Source organism: Contarinia nasturtii, unplaced genomic scaffold (genome assembly GCF_009176525.2).
Source record: "Contarinia nasturtii isolate CC-2019 unplaced genomic scaffold, AAFC_CNas_1.1 Cnas_scaffold_1565, whole genome shotgun sequence".
NCBI lineage: Eukaryota > Metazoa > Arthropoda > Insecta > Diptera > Cecidomyiidae > Contarinia > Contarinia nasturtii.
The window spans coordinates 304,740-330,432 of NW_022198900.1; the positions used below are offsets into that span (position 1 = coordinate 304,740).

General features: G+C 34.2%; 1 protein-coding gene and 1 long non-coding RNA gene across 5 annotated transcripts in view; both read left to right on the top strand.

The window, feature by feature from the left end:
* The window catches only part of LOC116346528 (solute carrier family 12 member 4), a 74,383-nt gene that overhangs the window by 23,884 nt on the left and 24,806 nt on the right, over positions 1-25,693 (top strand). Inside the window, exons 1-2 of one of the 4 annotated variants that reach the window (XM_031776624.1) lie at positions 9,409-9,481; positions 15,115-15,687. The exons of the other annotated variants lie outside the window; for them this stretch is intronic. Coding sequence (XP_031632484.1) covers positions 15,606-15,687 — 82 coding nt within the window. The 5' untranslated portion in view covers positions 9,409-9,481; positions 15,115-15,605. Of the gene's footprint in view, positions 1-9,408; positions 9,482-15,114; positions 15,688-25,693 lie in introns of those variants that run through there. 4 annotated transcript variants of the gene reach the window in all.
* LOC116346567 lies at positions 4,729-5,229 on the top strand. The gene is made up of 2 exons (XR_004201591.1): positions 4,729-4,865; positions 4,951-5,229. It is a non-coding gene; the product is annotated as an uncharacterized LOC116346567 (long non-coding RNA).

A 25,693-nucleotide genomic window follows, 5' to 3' on the forward strand; every position in this document is an offset into this window, starting at 1 on the left:
GCTCATTCAATTTGTTTGCAAAAGAATAACTCAGCAGTTGGATTAAGTGAAGCCGCAACACAAATAAACAAATAAATAATAAAATACATATTATTACGAGGCGAAATGATAGAATACCATTAAAAAATGATGATGATGATGATGATGATGGTAGTGGCGGCGGCGACGGTAATGGTAGCTATGTACCAATTTTCAATACAATTACAAAGTATATTTTATGTGAGAGTACATTGAGCAGTGCGGATAAATGTGCGGTAAATAAATGTCATTTCGTGAAATATTATCTCAATTTGGTGGGGGGAGGGGATGTTCAGAGGATGAACGAAGAAGAGGTCAAGTTGTAATAAAGAATGAATGACAAAAATTACAAAACATTCGAAACTAATGACATTTTACTGAATGCAACCAAGCAACCTGACGACAATGTATGCTTTTTCACTTTAAATCAGTATCATTTGAACGTTTGCGTAACATATGAGAAGTGTACATTTACACATTGGCACGCACACACACATGCTTTAATGAATTACATTTACCATTAGCGTGCAATTGATTCGCAGTGATAGAATCAAGTCAGTTGGCTAAGAGGAAAATTGGATGGGCGAGGTAGAGTAAATGAGATATTTCAAGGAAGTTAATTTTTGTGTTGATTCGAATTCAAAGTTATAGATATATATGGGCACCATATTCATCACCACCGTATGAAATGGATGGAAAATTTTAAGTATGTGAAGGACCATTCTTCACAACAGGAAATAAGTATTGCTTTGCCTGAAGCATTAGCACATACAGAATCACCATTTAAAATCGAGTCGTCAAACTCACGGTTAACATTACTGTTGGGAAAATCACATTCTCGCAAATATGCAATTTCAAAACGCCACACACCGATTACGATGATGATGATTATTATTATTATTCTATATATAACTATGTGTTATGTCCGGAATGAAGAGCGAAGCATGTATGATGTCAGTGACATTACAATGTCACAACGGCAATGCACTCCCTCGTTCGTGTATGGGGACATTAACTAAAAGGGTATAAAACAAAACTTTAAGCGAGCAAATTTTCATTCGCGCAAATATACACAGAGATACACATAAAAAAATAACCGTAGCAGCAACTGAGCAGCGGCAGCAGCAGAAAAACACACCGAAGCATTTTAAAACTAATTTTGCGGAACATATGTTAACAAATTGCACATAACAGCTTTTAGTATCATATATGAGATGGCCGCTCGTTTTCATTCCAATCTCTGTCTCTGTCGTGTGTTTTTTTTAATTATTTCCGTTGAAAGAGGCCGGGCAATGAATAGAAGGAGAAATAAATACAGACAAAGTGGAAATGGGAATAAAAACGGGTGTAAAGCTAAAAATGCGTTTCGGAATTAATTGAATTTCTTCGACAATTCATTTCCCGACTTTTTCGTGATAGAATGTAAACGAAAAGCATATCGAAAGAAAGTCGAGCGCCGAACATTTGCAATATGTTTTTCTCACTAGTTTTTGTTGTTGTTGTTGTTGGTTCGTTGCTCGCGCGCGTGCACAAAGCAAAATGCCTCGAATTGAAAAGAGTTTTTTTTTCTTCGTATGGATTGGCAAATGCATTGGTACTTTGGCAACCAATCTCTTTTCTTCAACAATTTTTTTATCTTGTTCGCTTTATTCACATTGAAGAATATATACATTGGCAGTTTGGCAAATTCGCTTTCTACTGAGAACGACCATTGTATGCCCGGGTATACATTAGAATATATTTTATAAAAGAACCGAACAACAAAGTAAAAAGAAACCGAAAATTGACTTGTGAATCGAAAAAGAGTTTTTTTTTCTCATGTGTGGTTTGCTTCCAATGAAAAAGGAAAATCCATACAACGAGAGAGAGAGAGAGAGAGAGAGAGAGAGAGAAAGAAAGAGAAAGAAGAGAAAAATTAAATCGAATCACATCGCATACGAAGTCTCGATACGAAAAAGAATAAAAATAAATGAAAAATTGAACGAACAACAGCAGGCAAGAGAGAGAGAGAGAGCAAGCAAAAGCAAGAGAGTAATAAAAAAATGTCATAAATTTGAATCCGAATACCGTGTGCGGTTATTTTCGTGTTTCGGCAATTTTAACGCATTTATACACGGACAAAGCACGACGACAATGACAGCTGGGCAACGCAGCATTTTCATTACGGTTGCCACAGTTTATGTTGGGTGGCACAAATTCGTACCATTTTTGATTTAGGCGATCGAAATTTGTGCTATTTTTTAGTCTCGCTGGCAACCGCACCATGGCGCTACTATCAACATTGCTTGTCATCGTAGCGCTTTGTACACGGATAAAAAAATGCTTACGAGAAATTGAGAATAAGTTGCTAACCGTCTTGGGCGAACGTGTGTGCTTTTAGAGCACATATCGACCGAATACTACAAAAAAATATATATAGCTTTATATAATAATAACAACAACAATGGCCACACCGTGAATGCAAAAATTATGTTATTTACATGGATTCGAGCAAAGTCGAAATTTGTTGACAATGGCAAACATGTGCTGGCAAAACCCCAAAACAATTGATTACGGACGAATTTGTTGTCGTTTTTTTTTTCGTATACCGTCTCGATTTGTGCTCTTCTCTTCGGTGTGTGTCGTCGTTGGTATTATCGACAAATGAAACCATGAAGGAAAAAAAATTACATTTTTAACCGATTTTATTTTCTCCGCTCATCTCGTTGAGAGAGGTACAGTGACAAAAATCCACGTTGATATTTGTTTGTTACGCTTTTGAATTTTTTTCTGTTTTTTTTCTTCCCCTCTTTGTCACATTGTTTGTATGTGTGATCGACAAAATTTCAACATATTATTTTGAATGAAAATGTTCGATGCACTCATTGATTGTTTTTCAACACATTGCGAAATACGTGTGTAGAACAACAACAACAAAATTGTGATAGGTACTCGACAAAGTAATCGAATTGGGTCAACTGACAATAGCAAAGCTACTTTTCGATTATAATCCTTGTTGTTTCAGCAATAATTCGTAACGCTTAAATACGGATGGCAACAGCAACAGCAGCCGTACACCGATTTTATCCCTTCCGATCTCTGTATTATGTTGTTTGTTGTTATGGATTTGTGTGTGTTTTTTTGATGTAGTACGTTTGCTCTAATAAAATAAGTTCACCGGACGGAGACTATGGCATGTCGCGAACAAATGAAAGAAAAAAGCACGTAATTCATTTGAATTCTTAAATTGTAACATTTTGTCGTGCGATAAAATCAATATATTTGCCTAATGAATTGTTTATTGGGCAAGAAATTCAAATAATCGAGAGTCAAAGATGTTAGCGACTAAGAGAATGAGGGTGCCTCAAAGGAGTCAACGAACGTCGTTTATGTAGCCCGATATTGTAGCTACGATATTCGTTTTTTTTAAAAGTAAAAACGCACACCTATATTTTTAGAATTGACCTCAGCGATTCCATTGAAAGTCAAACAATGAATTGTAATGATATTTGCACTCAACTAGTTCGAAATTTCCACACATTTTGAAAATTTCCAAAGTTTAATATTGTTCAAATATGTATATCTTCTGTTGCTAGTTGATCAGTTAGATAAGATTACACGTGTCTTTTTTTGATAAGAAGTCTATTTTAATGAACCGAATTTTTTCGGCATCAAACTAATTCGTTGGTGCTTAGTAATTATGAAACGTGACACTTTTTAGTTTCTTATGAAATTTATATAAGCCGAGACCATTTAGTGTCGATTATCAATAGGCTCTTTTAACAGCTTCGCGATTAGAAGAAATTTCTTGAATTAAATTGAATTTGCAGTTAAACATGTTGAATCGAAATGCTTTCTTGGTATTTTTTGTTGGGCTGATTGTTTGTCAGGTAAATTAATAAATGACTCTGAATCGATTATGATTGCATCATATTTTTGCATCTAAACCAGAAACCAAACCGCCAGCCGAAACTACATATATGTCCGATAAGCAGTTTGGTTTGCGTGGAAATCGCCTAGATTCAGATTACTAAAAAATGAATGCAGATGAAAAACATTTTAGCTATAATAGTTTTTTAAACAGAAACCAAATAATTTTGTCGAACATTTCATCGAACAATTGAACCGTTGAGAAACATAGATACCTTCAGTAAAGTTAACCATAAAACTGCAACATGTCCATACACTTTAATGAAGGTATCTATGTTTCTCAACGGTTCAATTATTTGTTTTTCATAACAACATCGCTTTCGTTCACATTTATTCGTATCTAAAATGAGAACTATTCAAGAAATAAATAATATTTATGAATGTTAAAATGTTTCCATACAATTTGATCGTGTTTTAATTACCAGCCTTGATCAATTTACATCATTATCACCTCATTATTTGAAACGTAGAAAAAATTGCATATTTTTTGTGTAGAAACTAAAAGTATTTTTTTCAGCGAGAAGAAGAAAATTCTGTCTATCAAGACAAATATCTCGTAAAACATTTGTGAAAAAAAAAAAAAATATTTTTGAGAAGAAATGGCACAATTCCGAACATTTTACGTCAATCAACCGAAAAAATAATGGTCTCACATAAATAAAATTATAATATCAAGGCGTCAATATATCCAAAATAAAACATTCATGCAGTACGCAGCTGAATAAACAATTTTTACTCTCGAAAACAAAATAGTTTGATAGACAAATTTAACTCCAGGAATATGAATATAAAACGAGTTGAATTGATAAAATTGATCATTAAACACTTCAGTAGCAGACATTCAAACATTTCTGAAAATCGTCTCTCCAAATTCGCAGTTAAACATGTTGAATCAAAACTTGTTCGCACTATTTTTAGTCGGACTCATTGTTTGTCAGGTAACATTTTTTTTACAATCGATTATAATTTTGGTCAAATCATTAATCCTTTCCAAACTACCTCCCTCACTGCACTCTACATCAGTGCCTTTCCAATGTAGAAGCTGGTGAAGATAAAAACACTCAAATAAAAAAGCATAGTATAACAATCGGCCTAAATCTACCACCATTAAAGAAGCCTAAATCTACCACCATTAAAGAAGAAATAAAATATAAAGATGTTAAGGGTGAAAAGCCACCACCACGAAATTCGGAGGATCAAATTAAATATCTTCCACCTCTAACATAAATCTGTCTACCCCAACCAAATGACCAATAAATAATGAATAGATTATTCTAATATTTCCAAATTTCACTTTCGAAACGCATTTGTTTCTATTTTTGTATAATCGGCTGAATGATAAGTGTTGCAAAAACCGAATAATTTCTACTGAATGTTTCACGATATAATTTTTCCATTCAGATTTGTGCTACGCATTCTTTTCCATCCGATTAAAAGTTTGCTTATCATAAGTCAAGCGTAACTAGAGCGTAACGTAAGAACTATTGAACTATGACACTCTAGAAAAAACGTGGTCTTGTAAAAAAATCTAATTTAAATGTTGAATCTCTTTTTTTTTTGTATATATTGCTCAACAGAAGAAGTTCGTCAAACGCATGTTACGGTTTTTTTCTATATAAAATAAATGAAATTGATTCGAATTTTGGACATTCTTTTGCATATATTTATCGAACGTAAATTGAAATCTTGAAGTAGGTCGTGACAGTAAAAACTCTAAAATATGTACAAGCATGTCATTCATTGTGAAAATGAGTGCTGAGCAAGAAGTAAAGTTTTCAAAGCAATGTTGTTATACATTGAGTTGGAACGGCTTGCGATCAAATCGGCACAAAAAAATGGCAAAAAAACGTCTTTTATATTATATGACGGGGAAAAGTTTTTTTTGTTCATAAGAAAAGCATCGATTTGCATTGAAACTGATATTGTATTGGAGAGATCGAGCCTTTTGTAAAGTTTCAACGTTAAATACACAACATTGTTTAAATAATTTTGGTTGCTATTTAACCGATATGGTTACACGTATGTGTGTGTGTGTGAGTGTTTTTTGGCTTTCTTTGGCGAGATAGTTCCCTTACCCTACTAAGTCCATTTTACATTCTTTTCGGTAACGAATGATTTCATTTTATGCAAACTTACATTCATTTTGTTTGTTTGCTTAAAATAATTTACATGAGCATACAGAATTAACTCGATAACAAAGAAAAACGTTTTTTTTTTATAAATATTTTTCATTTTATTGTGACTAATTTTTCTGAAAAGCGAATTCGGATCCTTCATCATTTTTTATATATTCGTTCAACGCCGATTTTGTTCTCTTGCATGATATGCTGATACTGTTTCACTTGAACAAAAATCCGCGAGCTATTTTTCGAAATGAAATCATGGCTCTTTAGATGGAGATTACTATTATCTTTCCATTGATTTGTCTTGTGTGGGTGGTAGTGGCGTTTCCTTCAGTTGAACCTTATATATCTTTCTGTTAAACTAAAATCTTAATCATTTTGCTATTTTCTGAAATGAATTAACCCCGACAAAAGATGAATGGAATGAAAATTGGTTGCGAAAATAATTTAATATGTTCAAGTGCAGAAGGCAGTTGGTTTCTCCTTTGGAAAATGTTCACATTTCGGTTTATAGTGTAATTCGTTAATAAAAAGAATGAGTAGCAAACACCAACCAGCTGAATTCAATGAATTCAATGAAGTGTGTATTTCGGCGCACGTATGTGTGTGTAAACGTTTTCCGAAATGAAGATTAATTTATGCAAAATATTTGAATTTTAAATGTAGAAAAAAGGCATTCTGGGTCGCAAATACACAATGACGCAAAAGTTTCTACACAGCACAATTCAAACAAAAGCTCAACACGTTTTTTTCTTCTTGCACCAACGATAGAAGCAAACTGAATGCGGGAAAAACATTTCTCCTTTTTAATTACTTAATAATTTTTTTTATGATAAAGTTGATTTTTGGTTTGCAATGTCTGGCATTTGTGGCGAGTGAGGTGATGGAAATGGTAGGAAAGAGAATGTGTAATAAATAGCAATGGAGATGAAGAGATAGAAAGAGACAGGGAAGGATAAAAAAGCGAAAAAGTAAAGCAAATGATACAATGGGATTTGTGTATGTCGGTCCCATGATTATGTGAATATGTAAAATGTGTAGTGAAGATAGAAATGTGTTTTTTTTTTCTTCTCTCCCATCATCTAACTTTTGCTTGTGGCACGTTCATGAGTTTACATTCATTTGATGCGTGTGCTTTTACTTTGATTTCGTGTACGCATGTGCAATGTCAATGTAATGCCTATTGCCGCGCGCGCGACCAGATGATGATGATGGAGAAAAAAACGAACAGAGAATATGCAAACACACATTTTTCGCATTCTTCCAAATAAACGATTTCAACATCAACAACAACAACAAAAGAGTAAATCTTTTCGGGCGTTTCTGCTTCTGTAAATATTTTGTCATCGTTTCAATAATAAAGGTTAAATACTATCAGGTTTTTTTATGAATTGAATTCCACTCTAGAATTTCATCATCTTTCGAGCAAAGAGAAAAAAGCATGTGTGCTTCTCTCGGGCGCTTTCGTCTACCTCTTTTACATCAGCGTGTAAAGTATGCTCCATATATCACGGCACCATATATCATTCACTCTCTGTTGATGATTGCATACTGATCCATTCGAAATCCATTGTGTGCAAAGAGCACGCGTGAGATAGTGCGGTAAGAGTGAGAGACTCTTTGTCAAACGAATATATTATCAACAAAACCCGCTAACATTTCGGGAGTGTTTGAATAGTGTACAAACACAATTCTTACAATTTCAATACTTAACACAAATACATATATGGAAATAAAGCGCATCACACCATTCGTGTTCGTTGTTTGAGCTAAAAAAGAGTCGAAAACTTGGAGGCCTGTAATAAGATGTAAAATTGGCGCACTCGATTGAAAGGGAGCAAGCAAAAAAAAAAAAATGGGAGTTTTCGTGAATGTGTATGTGCATGATTATGTATTGGTATGTGTGTGTATGTAATATGGAATAGTGAGAGAGACCAAGAACGGCACAAAACGATGTAAATGTAACTCAAACACTTGAAAATCGAAGTAAAAGAGAGTGAAAGTTTTTGGGCGGAAATTGGATTCGCCTGGGCTTGCAATGCGTGCAATATTTTTGTTTCGATGCGATTTGTTTTACTCTTGTAAAACCAGATGTAAGAGAGTGAATACCGTAAAAACACACATACAAATAAAATACAGAGAGAGAGAGAGAGAGCGCGCGCGTAAAATAAGCGATAAAAAACAGAGCGAAACGAAAAATGGGAGCAGCTGATTGCATATGCTTACTTGAGATTATATTCAATGGATATGTTATATACATTGTGGACAACAGTAACAAAATTGACACGGAGTACTTACATTGGCTTACACATATATGCCAAATTGTTCCTAATATACCATAAAAATTTCGTTTTTGTTCCATATACTTTGCGTTTACAAATTTTTTTTTTGAAAATTTTTAGTTGCGCGCCAACTCATTTTGAAATTTACTCATAAAAAATATTTTTTAAATTGAAATATCGAAAACGATGGTCGTTAAAATGTTTTTCATCAACAACCAGCGATAAAAGTCATTAGGTCAAATATTTGCAAATTTTCATGTCAAAGCAAAATGCAACTTCATACTATCATATAGGTTCTATGTGTACCATACCATATATACCATATATATATATATGTCTTGGGAAAATTTATGCAAGGGAATTGCTTTGTATAATCTTGCTTTGTTTATGAATTCTACGTTACACACGCGTGTCATGCTGAAAAGCTCATTCTCCAACTACTCTCGCTATGTGTGGCACCAACGAGAGCTTGTACTATATGTCCATATAATCGCTTTCTCTCTCCTGAAATTTTGCACATAGCTCATCTCCTGCACAACAAGCACACAAACACACACACACATACGCGCGCTCGCGTATACTTCCATCCATTTTTATTCAGATACAAAAAACCATTTCATCCACTTGACGAAATACACACGAAACGCGCACCCCGTGTCAACCATGAAAGAGAGCAAAACGTGCACAACACACACACAGTCCAAGCAGCGCATGGATGCTGTGTGCCAAATACATCGACCGAGAATGCTTTGCTCTCTACGTACATTTTATATGGATGCTTCGCACATTTTATTGGGTGTGTGTGTGTATAAGTTTGATGATAATAAATGTTAACTTGGGAGAGGAAATGAAAAGAGCTCATATTTGGTCGTGCTCAAGATGAATTTTGTTGTGAACTCATACACACACAAAGTCACCTCTACGGATAGGAAAGACACACATACATTTAGACATACTCATGCTCGCGTGCTCAATTTCTTTCAGCAGCAGCAGCAACCTCAGTACCAAAACCTATGATACATTATAATACATAAAGAGAGAGAAAAATCCGGAGACTTTGAAAATCTCAATATTACAGCTTTCATTTCAGTAGACCTCTGACGTCAACGACGAATGTGTTGAAATTTTATTGTACTCGCTCTTCTCGCTGTGTGTTAAATATACCATTGTTATATTTTGTTTCGTTTCATAATAATTAATAAAAATATAAATAAATTTGTGTGTTTTTTCATCGTGGATTAGATTTTGCACGTTAAATAGAATAAAATAATAAACGAGAAAATCAACGTTGGCGGCAATATTTCGACCAGAAAGATGAATTCAATACGATTCATACAAATAGCTATAATGTTTACTGTCACTTCTAATTTCTATTTTTTTTTTTTTTTCGTTTCGAATAAATCTTGGGTTTTTTTCTTGTTCTTTTCCTCGAATTTCAATAATTTTCTATTTAATGTTGAACAACATTTTTTTGGTGTAAACGCGACAACAATATCGAAAAAAAAGCGCGCAACGAAAAAAGTCAACAAAATTGAGAAATCGAAGTCGGTGCCAAAACAAAGCGATAGTGTTCTTTTTTAGCTACATCTTTGTGTGTGTGTTTACAACTCCTTCTTTGTTACATCATGAAATCTTTGAAAGAAAAAAACAAAGCGTTGCCTTTTCTATTTGTTCTTTTTCCAAACGAAACATTTGATTATCATCTTTTCAAGTTGATGAAAATGAAAATCATTTACGAGCCGAAGGCTCGCACGGATGGACAAACACACAACGGGATACATAGATTCGGTGTTGTGTGTGCCAGTGTGATTTTTCCGTAGTGTGTAATGTGTAAGAAAATAGCAACCGCTAAACATTTGTCACTCCCTCTCAATTTAAACGAGTCTCTCGGCAAATGTGCTATCATCAACATCATCATCATCGTCGTCACTGTGATGGTCGTTGTCGTCGTCAGCACCAATAATATCAAATGGAATGTGGAACGATTGCTAGCGTGTGAAGTGTGTGAAATGGATCTTTATTGCTCCTATCTAATTAAGAGATTAACGAAATCCCATTTAATTTCCCATTTCATTGAATTCAATTAAATATCATCGTTGAAAAATTTACAATCATTTCGATTGCTTTCTTCTTAATTTCACAATTCTGAATTTTTGAACTCCAAATAGATCGAGTGACTCGCTTTTGATTGCAAAATCGAATAAGTAAATGCCACATATTTGGCAAATTTCAATTATGAAACGAACGGTAATGGTGTGGCAAGAATTGGCCTAGAAATGATAATTGTCACGAAAATAATACTGTGAAGAAAGTGAAGGGAGAGAGAGAGAGAGAGAAAGAGAGAGAATGTGTTCAACCGATGTTTGGCACTGAAGTTTTCTATTCACAATGATAAGAATGGCTAATGGTTTCGCGGTAATTTGAAACTATATATGTATTTATAATAAAAATCGTGAAATATGTCAACGAATGGGTGTAATAAAATTGAATGTTGAATTGCATTTGGGTCGTGCGCGTCGCACACACGGAATTGTAACACATATACTGCCGCCAATGAGAAGTGTTTGTTGTTCTAATTGTCACTAGATCTCTTCCGTTGTACGGCGCTCAAAAGTGCCAGTTTCTATCTATTGTTATGGTAACTGGTTTAACAATGGAAATTCATCTGAATTGATCAATTCAAGCGCAACACACACATATATACTATACAAATCGTGCGATAAAAGTTGTAAACATGTTTTGAAATCGCCCTTTTATGCACCATTTTTTTCAAGCAAACACATTTTTTTTGATTAACATTACTTCTCTTCCTCGTATACCATTTTTTTATAGCAAATATTATTGGTAAATAAACATGTTAACAACATAAATTCAGTGTCTAATTTGGAATTTTGAAATTCGTTATTTGAGCGAAGGCGCGCAAAACCCGGTAATATGATGACTATTGCATTGTCCGTTCCCAAATCTACGACAACGCCATCTCCCCATCTGTTGCGAATTTTTTAACCAACCAATATTGATTGGTTCAAATTAAATAGTTTAATATACATTCAAAAAGGGTTCAAGTCTAATCCCGACTATTTGAAAAATCCTCAGGTAAAATATTAAAACAAAACTTGAAACAATTTTTTTGAATTCATTTTTTTAATTCGTCGATTTCATGGAGTAAACATATAGAAACAATATATACAGACAAACATCACACTTTATAACAGAAGAACGAAACATGCTGTGTATGAAAATACTAATACATGTGCACATGCTCAGCTTCGTTTCTGTGATGACCACTTTAAGCGTACATGTGATGCTTGTGTATGTATTGTTTCTTTAATCTCTACAGTGTACTTTACTGTCAATTTCGCTCCTTCAAATCGATGGCAATTTATAATAAAATGAATTTTGTATCAACAAATGATTTTAAATATGGTTTCAATGATTTAAATGAGGATTTTTTTCAAAAAATGTGGGATTAAAATTGAATTCTTTTATTTTATTTTAAATTAAAGTGAAAATGTTGTCTCAGAAATAGCTACTGCTGTGTAACCAAAGATGGCGTTATCGCTTTAGATGCCAGTGACGTTTACATATAAATATGTCAACGCAATCCTCGGTTGGGCGCGCGCGCATCTCTGTGTTATACTTATGCTACGTAAGAAAAATGCAGTAAACTCCAGTTCACTCGAACAAGAATGAATGTCATCAATATGGTATAGATTCCACGTGAATTGCGACCTATTGTTTTGTATTGTATTTGTGTATATAGGAAATAAAAGCACCAACAAAAAGAAAATACCATACGACAATGCAGACAAAGCTCACATTTTGATTGGGCCTTCAATCCTCGTGTATTGTATTGAAAACGAGAGAGCGAGAGAGTTTTTTTTTGGAGTGTGTACTCGAGAGCAAAGAAAGAACAAAAAAAATACACATTGCAAATGAGTAGCTTGATGCCGCACCCTCTCTGCTATATTGGCTAGCGTCCAATATTTAATTTGGTTGCACTCGAATCGTTTCTGTGTGTCCTGATCCTTTGTCTTTCTCTCTCCAAATCTCTTAATCCCGTTGTTGTTGTTTGATTCACAGTATTATTGTTTGTTCATCAGTTATGTGTAGTTCAAATCATTTAACATACAATCGATTTAAAATACAATCTTTCCATTTCTCATTATCAAGCAACGGATTATCATTGAATTATTTATATGACCCATGACTAAAGCATTAGTTTACCATACACAAAACGCATTACTTATTCACTCATTCGAATTATACATTAAATTTGAAGAAAACAAAAAAAAAAACGAAATAAGCCGTGAGCTGAGAAAATTCGTTGTGCACCAAAAAAAAAAATCGTTCGTAAAATGTTGATCGAATCGCTGGTACCGAGACGAGAACGATTTTATTTATGAAAGTAATGAACATCACGATTTGTTAACAACATTCTCTGTCACTGGCAAAACAACAACAAAAATTGCTACACAAAATGGTACCGGGAGCGAAAGAATAGAAAATGAATTTTCAATCACTTAAGAAATGGGATCAATGGTATTTTGTTTCACATCGTATCAATTTTGCCGTTCGAAATTTATTGAGCCAATGCAGAGGAAAATCGAATCGCTCTTTGCCACGAGATGAGAAAGTGCAACGGAATTTTTTTTTCTTTTTCTTCAACCCATTCTCTCTCAATTTTCGTTCACTTTTGAAATAAAATGTAAGCAATAGATCCGTGTAAATAATGTCGGAAGAGCGGAAAAGTGTGAATTGTGTACATGGCATGTAGTTTATTCATTGGCATTGCATAATACATAAGTCTCGTGTAATTGGTACTGAATCTAATATGCAGATATTGAGAACTTTCTTATACACATCGATGAGAATAGAAATAAGCAAGCTTGAGAGTGAAAATGAAAGAATGAGAGAAAGAGAGAGAGAGAGAAACACGAATGATCGTTTGTGCCAAGCGTGCCTGATTGTACTTTTGCTGGCCATCATTTTTCATCTCAACTCTGATACACACTCGTAAAAACCAGAGAGACATAGAGAGGGGATGGCATTTTAACCGTGATGACTTTAATGCTTTAAAAAATGACGAAGAAAGAGAGAAATATTTCTGGGCAATTATGCATTGAATAAAAGCCGTTTTGTGAATATAATTTTCTTCATGATCGTCCTTCGTCGTCGTCTTCTTCTCCTTTTCAGGCAACCAATGTGTTTTCATGTACATTGTCAAAAGCCGCTTAACCTTTTTTTCAGTTTATTCCTTCATCTCATTCGTTTACTTCGCATCGCGAGCATACCTGACCTTAATTATTCATTTTCGTATGAAAACTACTCAGCCAAAGAATGCGAGTCTAACGAAGAAAAGAATTTTTGTATACCCATTCATTCTCACTGTTTGAGCGTGGTTCTTTTTTTCTCTCCTGCCTCTCGATTTTTGTTCTTTTCAACGCGAATTTGATTGAAGATCAGTAGACAACGCGGACAGAAAAAAGAAATCGTGATGCATCGCATTATTCATGTTTCTAAGCTGACTATTTCCAAATGAAGCGTTGCGAACATTTTCTTTTCGGCACATAAACGCGTAGCAAAAATGAAATTATGGACAATATTTATAAGCGCATCAGTGGGTTGTGAAGTGAAATAAAAAAGAACACACCATTTCTGTTTTTTTCTTTCGTTACTTCTCATTTTTCTTGATTCGCTCTTTGCTTTGTTTAATTTCAAAACAGTCCGTGGAGGTGGCAGTTTGTATTGTTTTACTCATATTTTCCAAGACAATTTACGTTGATGGCAAAATGATGGGAGGGAACGAAACCGTTTAGATCTTTGGTATTTAAAGTAATCTGCGTTTAGCAGCTTTGTCAGCGGTTGTCAGATTAAACGAAACGATTATTCGTTAAGCTTTTCATAGAAAATTTATTTATACAAATATATTGAAATGCGAATAAAATCATAAGCAAAAACAATCACAATTTTTGCTTCATTTGCATATTATAGCGAACATACAAATACACAATTTTCGATTATCCTCAAGAACAGAGAGAGAGAGAAAGAGAGAGAGAGAGAGAAAGGACAAGATGTTAGCATTTATAGTTTTTTAGACGACAGAAGCTTCGACGCGAAGAAAAAAAGCTCGGTCAAACCTTATTTTGAAGATTTTTTTTCGTCTTCATTATAATCGTTTTAATATCATCAGCTTGACATGATATCTAACCAAATAAACAAACAGGAAGGATTGGCATCCAGAGCTCGGCGAACATATTGGATTCATGTTCCGAGCTTATTCTGTGATGAGTAAGCGACGAGCTTTAAACTGGATCATTTGGATTTATTCTGCTTCAAATCGTCTCTTTAAATTTGAAAAATGACAATTTTCGAAAGAGAGAGAGAGAGTTCTCGTTGTCTTGCTAAAAAAAATGCATACAGTCGAGGGCAATCTCATTACAAACAGTAAAGCTTTAAGTTTATCACCAAAGGTCACACTCTTAGTGTTTATGACAACCTCTGATATTATTCCATCGATTTTAATGTACACCATCGCAAATATTTATATACATATAAAATGTTTTGGCATCGATTCGAATTTGACAAAAAAAAACTCGTCGACCCATTATTATTATTTTTGGCTAGCGAAAAAAAATATGAAAGCACATTGTACGTTCTGAATTTGCCTGTTGATTTTTCACTCTGGTCGAAATCGATTGCAAAAAAGGAATGTACGACGATAAAAAAAAAACAAGTGGTTAGACAAAAAAAAATCTCATTCAATTATTTGCTTGTCACAGGCAGTCTACTAACCGAAATAAGTAAAAAGCGAAGTTGACGAAAGAGTAAAAAAACAGATATTATATGAAAATAAAGAACGGAGTTTGTAACGAGTTTTGTGTTATGTGTGTTTAATACAATTGTCATTGTGGTATCAATGCAAACGCGAGAAAAACTGAGAGCCAAGTAAACAAAAACACACACAGCAGTTCACACACAAAACCATCCTCCCGGCGCTCATTCAACGAAAACAACAACAAAATTTGTATTTGATAACAACAAAAGAAGAAGAAAACGCATACCTCCTCAAACGCAAAGAAAATAAGTAGAAACGACGAAAATAAATACAACACACACAAAAAACAGTATTCTCATCTGTTCGACTTTTGTCAACATACGGGTTTTACATATATATATATATATTTGGTGTTGTCAATAGACATTCTCATTTTGTGTGTGCGTGTGTGTGTTTAGCTGTGTGTGATTTAGAATAAACGAAATACGAAGGCAAATGGCGAACAACGAAAAAGCGCCAACTGCTGCTGGTGGCGGCGGCGGTGGTGACAGCAAACCATCGCCCAGCAAATCAGCAGGTAATATTGAACGTAATAGTGCCATGCCTATTATATCTTTCATCTTCAAAAGTAATGTTACATAACGTTGGAGGTACATAAAACCTCGGAAATGACCTAGGTTACGATTAACAATGTATACTTGTTTCGTTACTTTTAAAAACACGTTTCTTTTATCAAAAGAAAAAAAACAAAGGTCATTCTCATGTCGAAAATTAAATTTAAGGAAAACCTATAGAAATGGAGCATCTTTTGAAAGCTTTTTTTACTTTTTTTTTAGTTTTCAGTTGAATTTGTCACAAATTGAACGCCGGCAAAATTGATCAAATGGGATTTGATTTTTGAATCATTATAGATATAATCATTTTTCAACCCTTGCACTTCGCTAATTTCGAATGACAATGGCAACGGCGTCAAAACATCGACCACAATACCATCGATAATTACTTGGAAGTGATGATGGCGAAAAATGAGCAAAATTCAATCGAAAAGCTCATATGTCAGTGTACTGCACTGAGTGTAGCATTTGATCGGTTTGATGTGTGTGTGTTTATTTGTGATGTGGAAAAATATGATGCGATGATTCACCTTTTAAAATGCAAAAGAAGATATTTCGTAATATTTTCGCGTAAAGCATTCTCGAAGAAACCTTGACGAATTTTGTGAAGAAAAACACAGTGTCAGCCTCTGCAGAGGCAGAGAAAATATTTATTTAATAACTTATAATGATATTGACTTCTTTTTCTGGTTTGCACGAAATGAATTCGGCTGAACACGTATCGAATCTTTGATGCATTTGTTCCGTCTAAACGAATTACGGTGCTACATCGATGTGACACTGTCAACTTGAATTCAATATTATGTTATTCCAACGAAAAAAAAAACGGCAGGGACAGAGACGGAACAATCGTCAATATACGCTAAATGAAAACGGACGGATCAAGTCAGACGGATGGAATGGTTGTGCATGTAAATCGTTACATCGAATCGAATTTATATATATTTGGCACACAATTACATCATTTTATTTTTTCTTCTTCTGCCAATGCATCGTCGCTTCAGCACAAAGGCGTCGTGCAGTCTTCATTTCTCTTAATGAAATCGTATAAAACGTTTATTAACGATTTGAGTTCCATAAAAAAAAATCGTCGACTTGAAATATGGATGTGTTTTCGGATATAAAAAGAATGGAATGACAAAGAGAATGGAATGAAACAAAGAGTGAGAAAAAAGCTAAAAAAAGGGCGGGGGGTATGACATAGCTCGACTTCATTTTTTTCCATTTAAATCGCAATAATAGTTGATAATGATAACTGCTTTTCTATTTCAATGCCACTCACACTCAATCATTCTTTCATATCGTCCCTATTCCATTGCCATCCATGTAACATTTGTCATTTGTCTGAGTTAGTGCTTTCAATCATTGCATTCCGTCCCGCTTTCATCATATCTGATGATGAAATTTTAAGAGGCCTATATATATGGGTGGCCGCGCCACATCAAGTGCGCCACATCTCGTCAATTTCATGAATATTTTTATATTACGGGCATGTGTTGCGAACTTCTAAAACTTTATAACATTATTTGTGCAAATGTTATGATTAAATTTGGAATGTTAGAAAGCGATGACGCCCAAATCAAATGCGACTCATACACATACACCAAATTACATACACACGTTTTTCAACGCTTCTCCAAAAATTCATTTTCCGCATGGCTCCGCACAACCACCGACACACACAATTCAAGAAGAAGAAGAAGAAGAAGAAAAAGTGACATCGTTTTCAACACTTTATTATTCCTCGCGCCACTGAAGTTAATTTTCTTCTCGTTTGCGTTGTTTTGACAAATCGTATAGTTTCATCATATGCTAAACACACATTCAATTTATAAATGTGTCGTATTAATTTTATGCAAATATCAGAAATGTGATCTCAGCGACACTCTTCGCAGCGAACAAATATTTTTTTTCATCCTCAGTCACTTCACTTCAATGTCGTTTTAAATTAAACCGAAGATTTTTACTGCTGACTGTAGATACTTCAGATTCGAAAGTGGGTACGACAAAAGCAATTGTTCCGTAGTAATTTATAGGCGGAACAATTTTCACAAAATTCCATTTTATTAAAGAACTATTATTGATTTTTGCCCCGAGCTTTGTGTTATAAGGAACAAAAACATGTGTTTTGCCATGAACGGTTTTCGGTGCTTTCTTCTCTCTCGTTTTTTTCAAAGAATTTATTTTTTCTTTGGAATAATTTCGGTTTAATTCTCAAGCATCTCTTAAAAAAAAAAAACAGAAAAATTTAACCGTTTCACTGGTTCTTAGTTTGAAAATAACACATTTCTGTTTCTACAGTATTTTTATTTTTCGGGGTAAATGTTTTTTTGTGGAGTCATTCATTTTTATTTATTAAATAAAACCAAGCGTTGGTCATAAAAATATCGTTTAATTTAAAAATTAATTTACTAAAACGAAAAAAAAAATACCGTATCACCCGCCATGAAATTAGTTTCAATAAAATAATGGTTTCGCATAAATATTCATGTTTGCTTCGACACGAAATCGATGGTCAAACAGAAAAATCATTACATTATAATATATCATTGTTGATTGTGGTTTTTATGTTTATTTGTTAATTTGTTCGAGCCCAATCGCTTTCTCTTCGCCCAATAAACGCAATCGAAAATTTTCTATCTTTCATTTTTCTCTATAAATGAGATTTGTTGTAGAACTATCGATTTGGTTTGCAGATTGAACATAAAAGAAATGAAATTTTCTATCAGCAACTGAAACTTTGAAGCGTTGAAAACCATTTATACATCATTTTATCGATCACTCTAATCTATAAATGACAAAATGTGCCATTGGGAAAAAAAGTGAGAGCAAGAAAATGATGGAGAGAGAGAGAGAGAGCGATAGTGAGAAAAACGTTTCTCGTTCTAATGTCAATTGCTGTTCTCGGAACTATTGGATTTTTCTTCCATTCTTTTCTACATTTTGAACGAATTCCCAATAATAAAAGCTTAGGCGAATACAAATTGGTCTTTTATTATTTGTATCAAAACAAAAGAATTGCAAATAACTTTTAGTTAATGAAAACGTTAAATGTTGTCTGTATGCAAATGAAATGTGGATATTCTTAATGTGTTTGCTGCGATGTCAAAGTGCTGCGATGTTATGACTTGTTTTACATTCGAAAACCGAAACAGAGACAAGCGTACCGTCATCAAGATAAGCTAGTTGCTGATTTGGTGTTGTCTGTGAATGTAATTAGCCGTCTCAACATGACGGCATTTGAAAAACTGTCATTCCGTATCAACGAAATCGTTCGACAAAATATGATTTTCTGGGTCTTTATTTAAATTGTATTCACATTCTCCATTCGTATTGGCAAACCAATTGAGAGCCGGATACGACATTTTCGACCATATATTGATTATTCGTTTGTCATCGATCAAACTTAAAACCCTTTTTGGTAAGTGAGTTCAAGTCACTTCTCTACACATCCATTGTATACCGTGATTTTATCGCAAACAATCGAAAACGAAACAAGTGAATTTCGGTCGGACACACAATTCTATTCTTATCACCATAATATTTTCATTTCAAGGGCTTTTTTGTGTTTACATTGAAGTGAGCGCAATAGTGTGCCGTTTCCTCACCAAAAGAACAGCACCGAAAAAAACATGACCGAAAAAAGATGGATTTCCTACATCATATTTAAAAATGTGAACTCAACAAATGTCACCAAAAAATGTATTACTATTCATTTTCTGGCCGGATGAAAACTTTAACATTTGCTATTTCATTCATTCGTTTCATTTTCAACCATGAAAAATTGTATGTGCAACATAAACGCCATTTAAATTACATTCGGAACATTTGCCGAGTACATATTCATTCTTCATCTCTCTGTCTCTGGTTCTTTCTCTTTTTCCCCGTCTCGCAGACACTGCTTTTGATTATGTACTTTGCTCGCGAACGACAAAATTCCGTTTACGAATCAAGAAATATTATACGGTTAAATAGAACTTTATTTGATAAATTATTTGTACCATTTACAAATGCCGCAAATTGTCATGCCATATGATGCAATGCCCAATTTGAAATGGAACAAAATTAGAGGTATTTCAATGTGGAAATTGAGGTAGAAATTGAGGGAAAAAAACAATGCGTTTTTCCAAATTGTATGAACGACTTTTTTTGAACAAATGGAATTTGCAATGTATTTTCATTGGAATTCAATGAATGATGTTGATGTAATGCTATTGCATACTAACATACATCCATTCCATTCGTATGCATATCAATATAGCCGTAAATATTTGAATAAATGGCATATATCGACAATTTGACCTTCGACAAAGTGTTTGCAATTCTCAAGGCTTATCAACGATAACGGCTCAAAATTGTTATGCGTTTGTAAGAGGGAGTGAGACGAAGAAAAAAATGGGCTTGAAAAGATTCGACGATTGGGAATTTGTATTATTCACATTTTTTTTAAAGAGGAAAAAACGAAACCACCGACTAATTTGTTTAATGCATGACAATCGTCCGCATCGATTCGGTGTATTGTGTCGCTGTAAACGTATTTGCACATAGTGACGAATAAAAAATGGTGGAAACGTGACAAAAATCGACAAAATAGACACAATTCCATCAAATACAATGAAATCGAAGCGAAAAAATAAGAAGAGACACGAAAATGATACGGACCGCCCAAAGCTAACCGATCGAGCCGAAATTTCATTCGCACGTATTTTCTATAAAGCGTGTCTTAAGTTCGCTACAAAACTTCCAGCTTTACAATGTTCAAATGGGCGAACAAAATTTTATAAACAAAACTTATCCAGCAATCGTGTTCCGTCTTTCTCTCGTGCATGAATAAAAAGAAAATATACGTGTTTTACTCTTTCGTTGAGGTTGGCGTTGTTGATGTTGTTGGAGGTGGCAGAGAAAATCATTTTGTCGAATGTTGTGAGAAACATTTCCCATTTTTATGAGATTGGAAAGTTCCATTTTTGTACAATTTTCGATTTGTGGCTTCTTTGGATGATGAACATAATGTGCAGTAAGCGAAAGTTTCGCTTCAATATATATATTAAGAATAGATTTATTTCACATTTATTTTACAGGGGAGAAAAAAACATCAAATGAATTCTCTTTCTACCGCAGAGAAATGCAATGAAAAAACCATCGAATGAAAAAAAGGAGAGAAAGACGAGGTTGCAAAGTTGGAAAAATGCATGCATGTGTATAATTCAAGCGCAATTTATGTGTTATTCATAGTAGTAATTCACTTAAAGAAGAATACGAAATTAGAAGTGACTTCTTGGATTCTTCTCACAACGAACTCAACTTAAAATGGAGCTTTTTCTATCTTATCCTTTTTGCCTCACTTTTCTCTGTGCGCTTATTTTTATGCTCACAAAAGGTCGACCTTTTTAATGGAATTTGTTTAAAAAGCAATTGAAAAAAATGCACTCGTAGAAATGTAAAATAAACATACATCTTCCGTTATGGTTTCTCTCTCTCACTCTCCACTCCCACCTCCCTTTTTCTTCTCTTTGCTTGTCCCCCATTGAAATGATTTCATGGATATGATTTTTTTTGTTTGCTGAAAAAAAGTCGAAGCAGAGTGAGATAGAGCGCGAAAACCAAGAGAGAGAGAGAGAACGAGCCACCGAGTTTAGTTTACGATTCATGAGCAAACGGACAAAGTGGTTTAACATACTTAGTTTGCCGACAAGAATATTGAGTATATGAGTGACGGGAGGTTAGTGTGTGTATATGGTCGTTTGTGATGTGCAATTGCGCAATGTCCATGAAACAAAATCCCATGGAAAGACAAATGCAATTCAGCCTGCAACCGAGATTAAAGTTGCCGCTCTCTTGTTTTGCCCTGTCATTTTCTCTATTTCTCTCTCCCTCTCTCTTTCTATCTCCCTCAATTGCTTTCGAAATGATTGCGAAACTCACTTTAAAATTGATCGCTTTTGCTTTTAATACAGAATTGCACTAAATTGCAAATATGTCGTTTGTTGAGGGTTTTGTGTCTTGAGCTGCTCGAATTGTCATATTGCACGATCACACCCGTTGATATGTTTTTTCGTTATTTCAACACAATCATTGCACAAGATTTTAGCATCCTAAGTAGAATAATAGCTTATGTATCCATTTAAAATGTATGGCATTCTATTTGTTTCTCTCTCTCTCTCTCTGCCCGTTTCTTTTCCTTGGCGTTACCGTTTCATGTAATTTCATCGTCTACCGCTAAATGCTCACGTAATGTTAACGACAACTATATATGATGACATATTAAAAAGAAAATACGCTCCATTTTTTTGGCCGTTCGTCGTATCTAATCGAACAAACGGAATTTTTCGCATATTAATCACATTCGTTGTCGATCGAAATAAATCAATCACAATATTTAAGTAAATATATACTCATTTACTCTGTGATTTATAAATTGAATTTATATGTTGTTTGCCATTGAATGAATGTCGCTAGACAAACTCCAGCAATTCGATACAAAAGATGAAGAACACATTTCAGTAACAAACGAGTCACGTAACAATTTATATAGCATTCGCAAACTGATAACATAAACCAAAATAAAGAGAGAGAGAAAAAAACCGTACCAAGGAAACGATTTGCATTTTCTTTATTGGCATTACTGTGTAGCACAATTTGATATTGCTTAATGTGAAACGTAGTTTTATACATTAAGCTATGGAATAGTAAGATATATATATATATATGTTTGTTCAGTGATTTTAGAGAAAACCAGAAAAGATAGAGAGTTCGGGTTTTCGGCATTCGATAGGGCATAAAAAACCCTCCAGACGTATTTTTTATTTTCCCCATAAGTGCTCCCTATTTAATTTTTTCATTCATGGACCCTCTTTTTTGGATTCCACTTTGAAAAATATTTCGATTCCACTCACCATTTATTGAGTGGATAACGAATGGATTCGGGTGGAATTACGTTTCACCGCAACTTTATTGGGTGGATAAACGATGGAATAAATGAGTTTTATTTCAGTGTTAATTTGATTACTTTGGATCTAGATGAAACTTGTTGAAAAAAAGTTGGAGACACCCGATGCACCAAATTGTTTTAGATTCCTTATAAAATTACCTTTCGAATGGTATATAAATTATGGAGTTTCCGGCAGGTTTGATGGCATTTTACGCTGGCCGTTTGGCCGAAATATGAAAAATTATGAGAAAAATCGGCTTCCGAATCTTATAGCAAGCAACCTAGTTCTATGATTTTGATGAAACTTTGCCAGATGATAGCTCTTGGAACCCTCTTTCCAACGGTATATAGCTTATTAGCCAATCGAACTTGTGGATGTGTTTCCCAGGTGGCCGTAGATTGACGCTAGTGATATATCAATGATACTATTGATAGTTCGATATGAATAGCGTGCTATTGGTACATTTTAATTTTGTGACAACAACAATTTGGCTCTTCAATATTTTACCGCAAATGTAGAATCTAAAATATCAAAATAGAGCTCTATATTTGAAGGAATATATTGAAGAGAAATAATTGTTGTTGTCACAAAATTGAAATGTACCAATAGCACGATATTCATATCGTACTATCAATAGTATCATGATATATCACTAGCGTCATTCTATTCACTGCAAATTAGTGAAAATATTTGCAAAGTCAACTTTCTAGTTTATGGGGTTTACTGCCTTTTTGAAGCTCAACTTCATAGGTGGCAATATAGCCAAAATGAGAAAAATATAGGTAAAGTACATTTTCGAGCTTCATTGCAAGCAACCTAGTTCTATGATTTTGATTAAATTTCGCCAGATGATAGCTCCCAAAGTCCTATTTCTAACGCTATATAGCTTATTAGCCAATCAAACTTGTGAAGAGTTTTGGAATTTCAATTTAATTATGGCATTGACAAAAACCTTAGAGAAAAACGAAATCCATGTCATGCATTTATTAGGTAGATCTGGACGTTCTCATTTCAGTAATTGAATTGAACGATTTCACCATTTATGGATCATCAGCGCAGCTTTTAAGAAAACCATCTATATAATTTATAGGATTTACTAACTTTTTGAAGTGGGAGCGCATAGGTAGTCGTTGAGGCAATATGAGGAAAATATTGGCAAAATCAATTTTCAAGGTGTAATTTATTTTAAAAAAATTGTGGCAAAAAATTCAAAATATGAATGTCGAGTAGTTTGTTTTTCTTAGTAGTACGGTTCCACGTTTCACATTAAGCTCTACGGCCAAAAACTGGCAGTGTATTATATTTTAACTTATTATGATAAATTGACTTGAATAGATAGGAAACTTCTGAAAATACATTACTTTTTTTACTGTTCTCTCACGCAATCTCAATAATATGAACTTTGTAGAGTTTTATTTCGTTAATCGCCTCGTTTTCAAAATCAATGTAGTATTTGTGGATTCATTTATCAAGTTTATCCTTTATATTGACTGTTTGTACCTAACACTTTTGGAGATTCTGTGTACAGTTTTTCGAAAGAGCATCATAGCTGGGCAGACTGAAAAAATCAGGGGTAATTTCCTTAAAAACTCTTAGCAAAATAAGAAAGAAGCTTGTATAAAAAGTGAGCCTTTTATGTGTTTGCTTCTCTCACTCGCATTGAAATCCACATTTTAGTTGTATGGACGTCTCACTCAGTGTACATTGAACAAGGTTCTTTTCAGCTATGATCCAAAAACCCTAGGAAAATAAGAAGAATTCTATCCAAAACTATGAATTACGTAAAGGGGTAACCCAAAAATTTGATGTCTCAGGAGGGGGTAATACCCCCCTCCCCCTGTCTGCCCAGTTTGCTGTCGAAACGCTAAGAGGAGGGGGTGGGTGTAAATACAACCTATATGACCTATATCCGAATCTATGAGCTTAACATATAGTTTGGGCAATGTTTTTAGTTTTGACGCTTAATTTCCTCGAAACCGGGGCTTATACCAAAAACCGTTTCATTCCGAAATGTTCCGAAGTTCACAAATCTGTCTCTTTCTTGTCGTTCTTGTTCCACTCGTCAAAAATCTAATTCATTTTAAATTTAAAAAATGGTATATATTTCAAAATTGTGACAGTCCATAAATGATGTTCGCATTTAGTTTGGGGCTGTTTCACATCGTTTAATGGATTTAGCATTAAATTGGATTTTTCAGTCTAAAACTTGGGGTTGAAAAAAACTGGCCATTTAATTTTTATTAAGATGAATTTGTGCATTGTCCACCGTGGACAAGCGTTTGAAATGAATAAATTGTCCCGCAGCGTGAGCGTCCTTGTCTTATCTAAACATTTGCAAAAATGGATATGGATGATGGAAAGAAAGGTGCCAAAGAAGCTCATGGCTGCAAAATTAGCTGCGAGGCTTAAAAAGCGCTCCAACAGGCAACCGATTTACTATGTGTTTTATGGTTGACATTTATAGAAAGCATTCGTCGTCATGCATCGTGAAAACCATCATGTAATATACCCACTCATCTTACCATTTTTATGTGCGCAAAATTCATCGTCAATTCATCGAATCACAAAATTTCCATACGGGTTTTATAGCGGAAACATTCAAATTAATGGTGTAAATAATAAAATACAAAAGTTTCAAAATAACAACAAAAACGAACATGACTGAGCGGAAAAGATATGAAAAGCACGCAAAATAACAAGCAACACAAAAATCGGTTCCACGCAATAAATAAGAAATCATTTTAATGCATGCGCATATTGCGTGGTGTACTTGCTGTCATTTATTGTTATTATATTGCTTTCTTCGCATTCACGTATTGTTTTTGTTGCATAAATTTGAATGAATTTCATTGCTCAAAGAAAATGCCATGTTCGCTTAAATTTCCGCGTTTGCTTCGTTGTCGACAATAAATTAAAATAATTTTTCATCGTTGTCGTCAAATTTCCGTCGCATTTATGACATCGAAAGCTATGGGCGCCTGAGCATGGCCTGAATTCAAAAAAGGGTTTTAATAGACTTCACTTCGCATTCAAATAG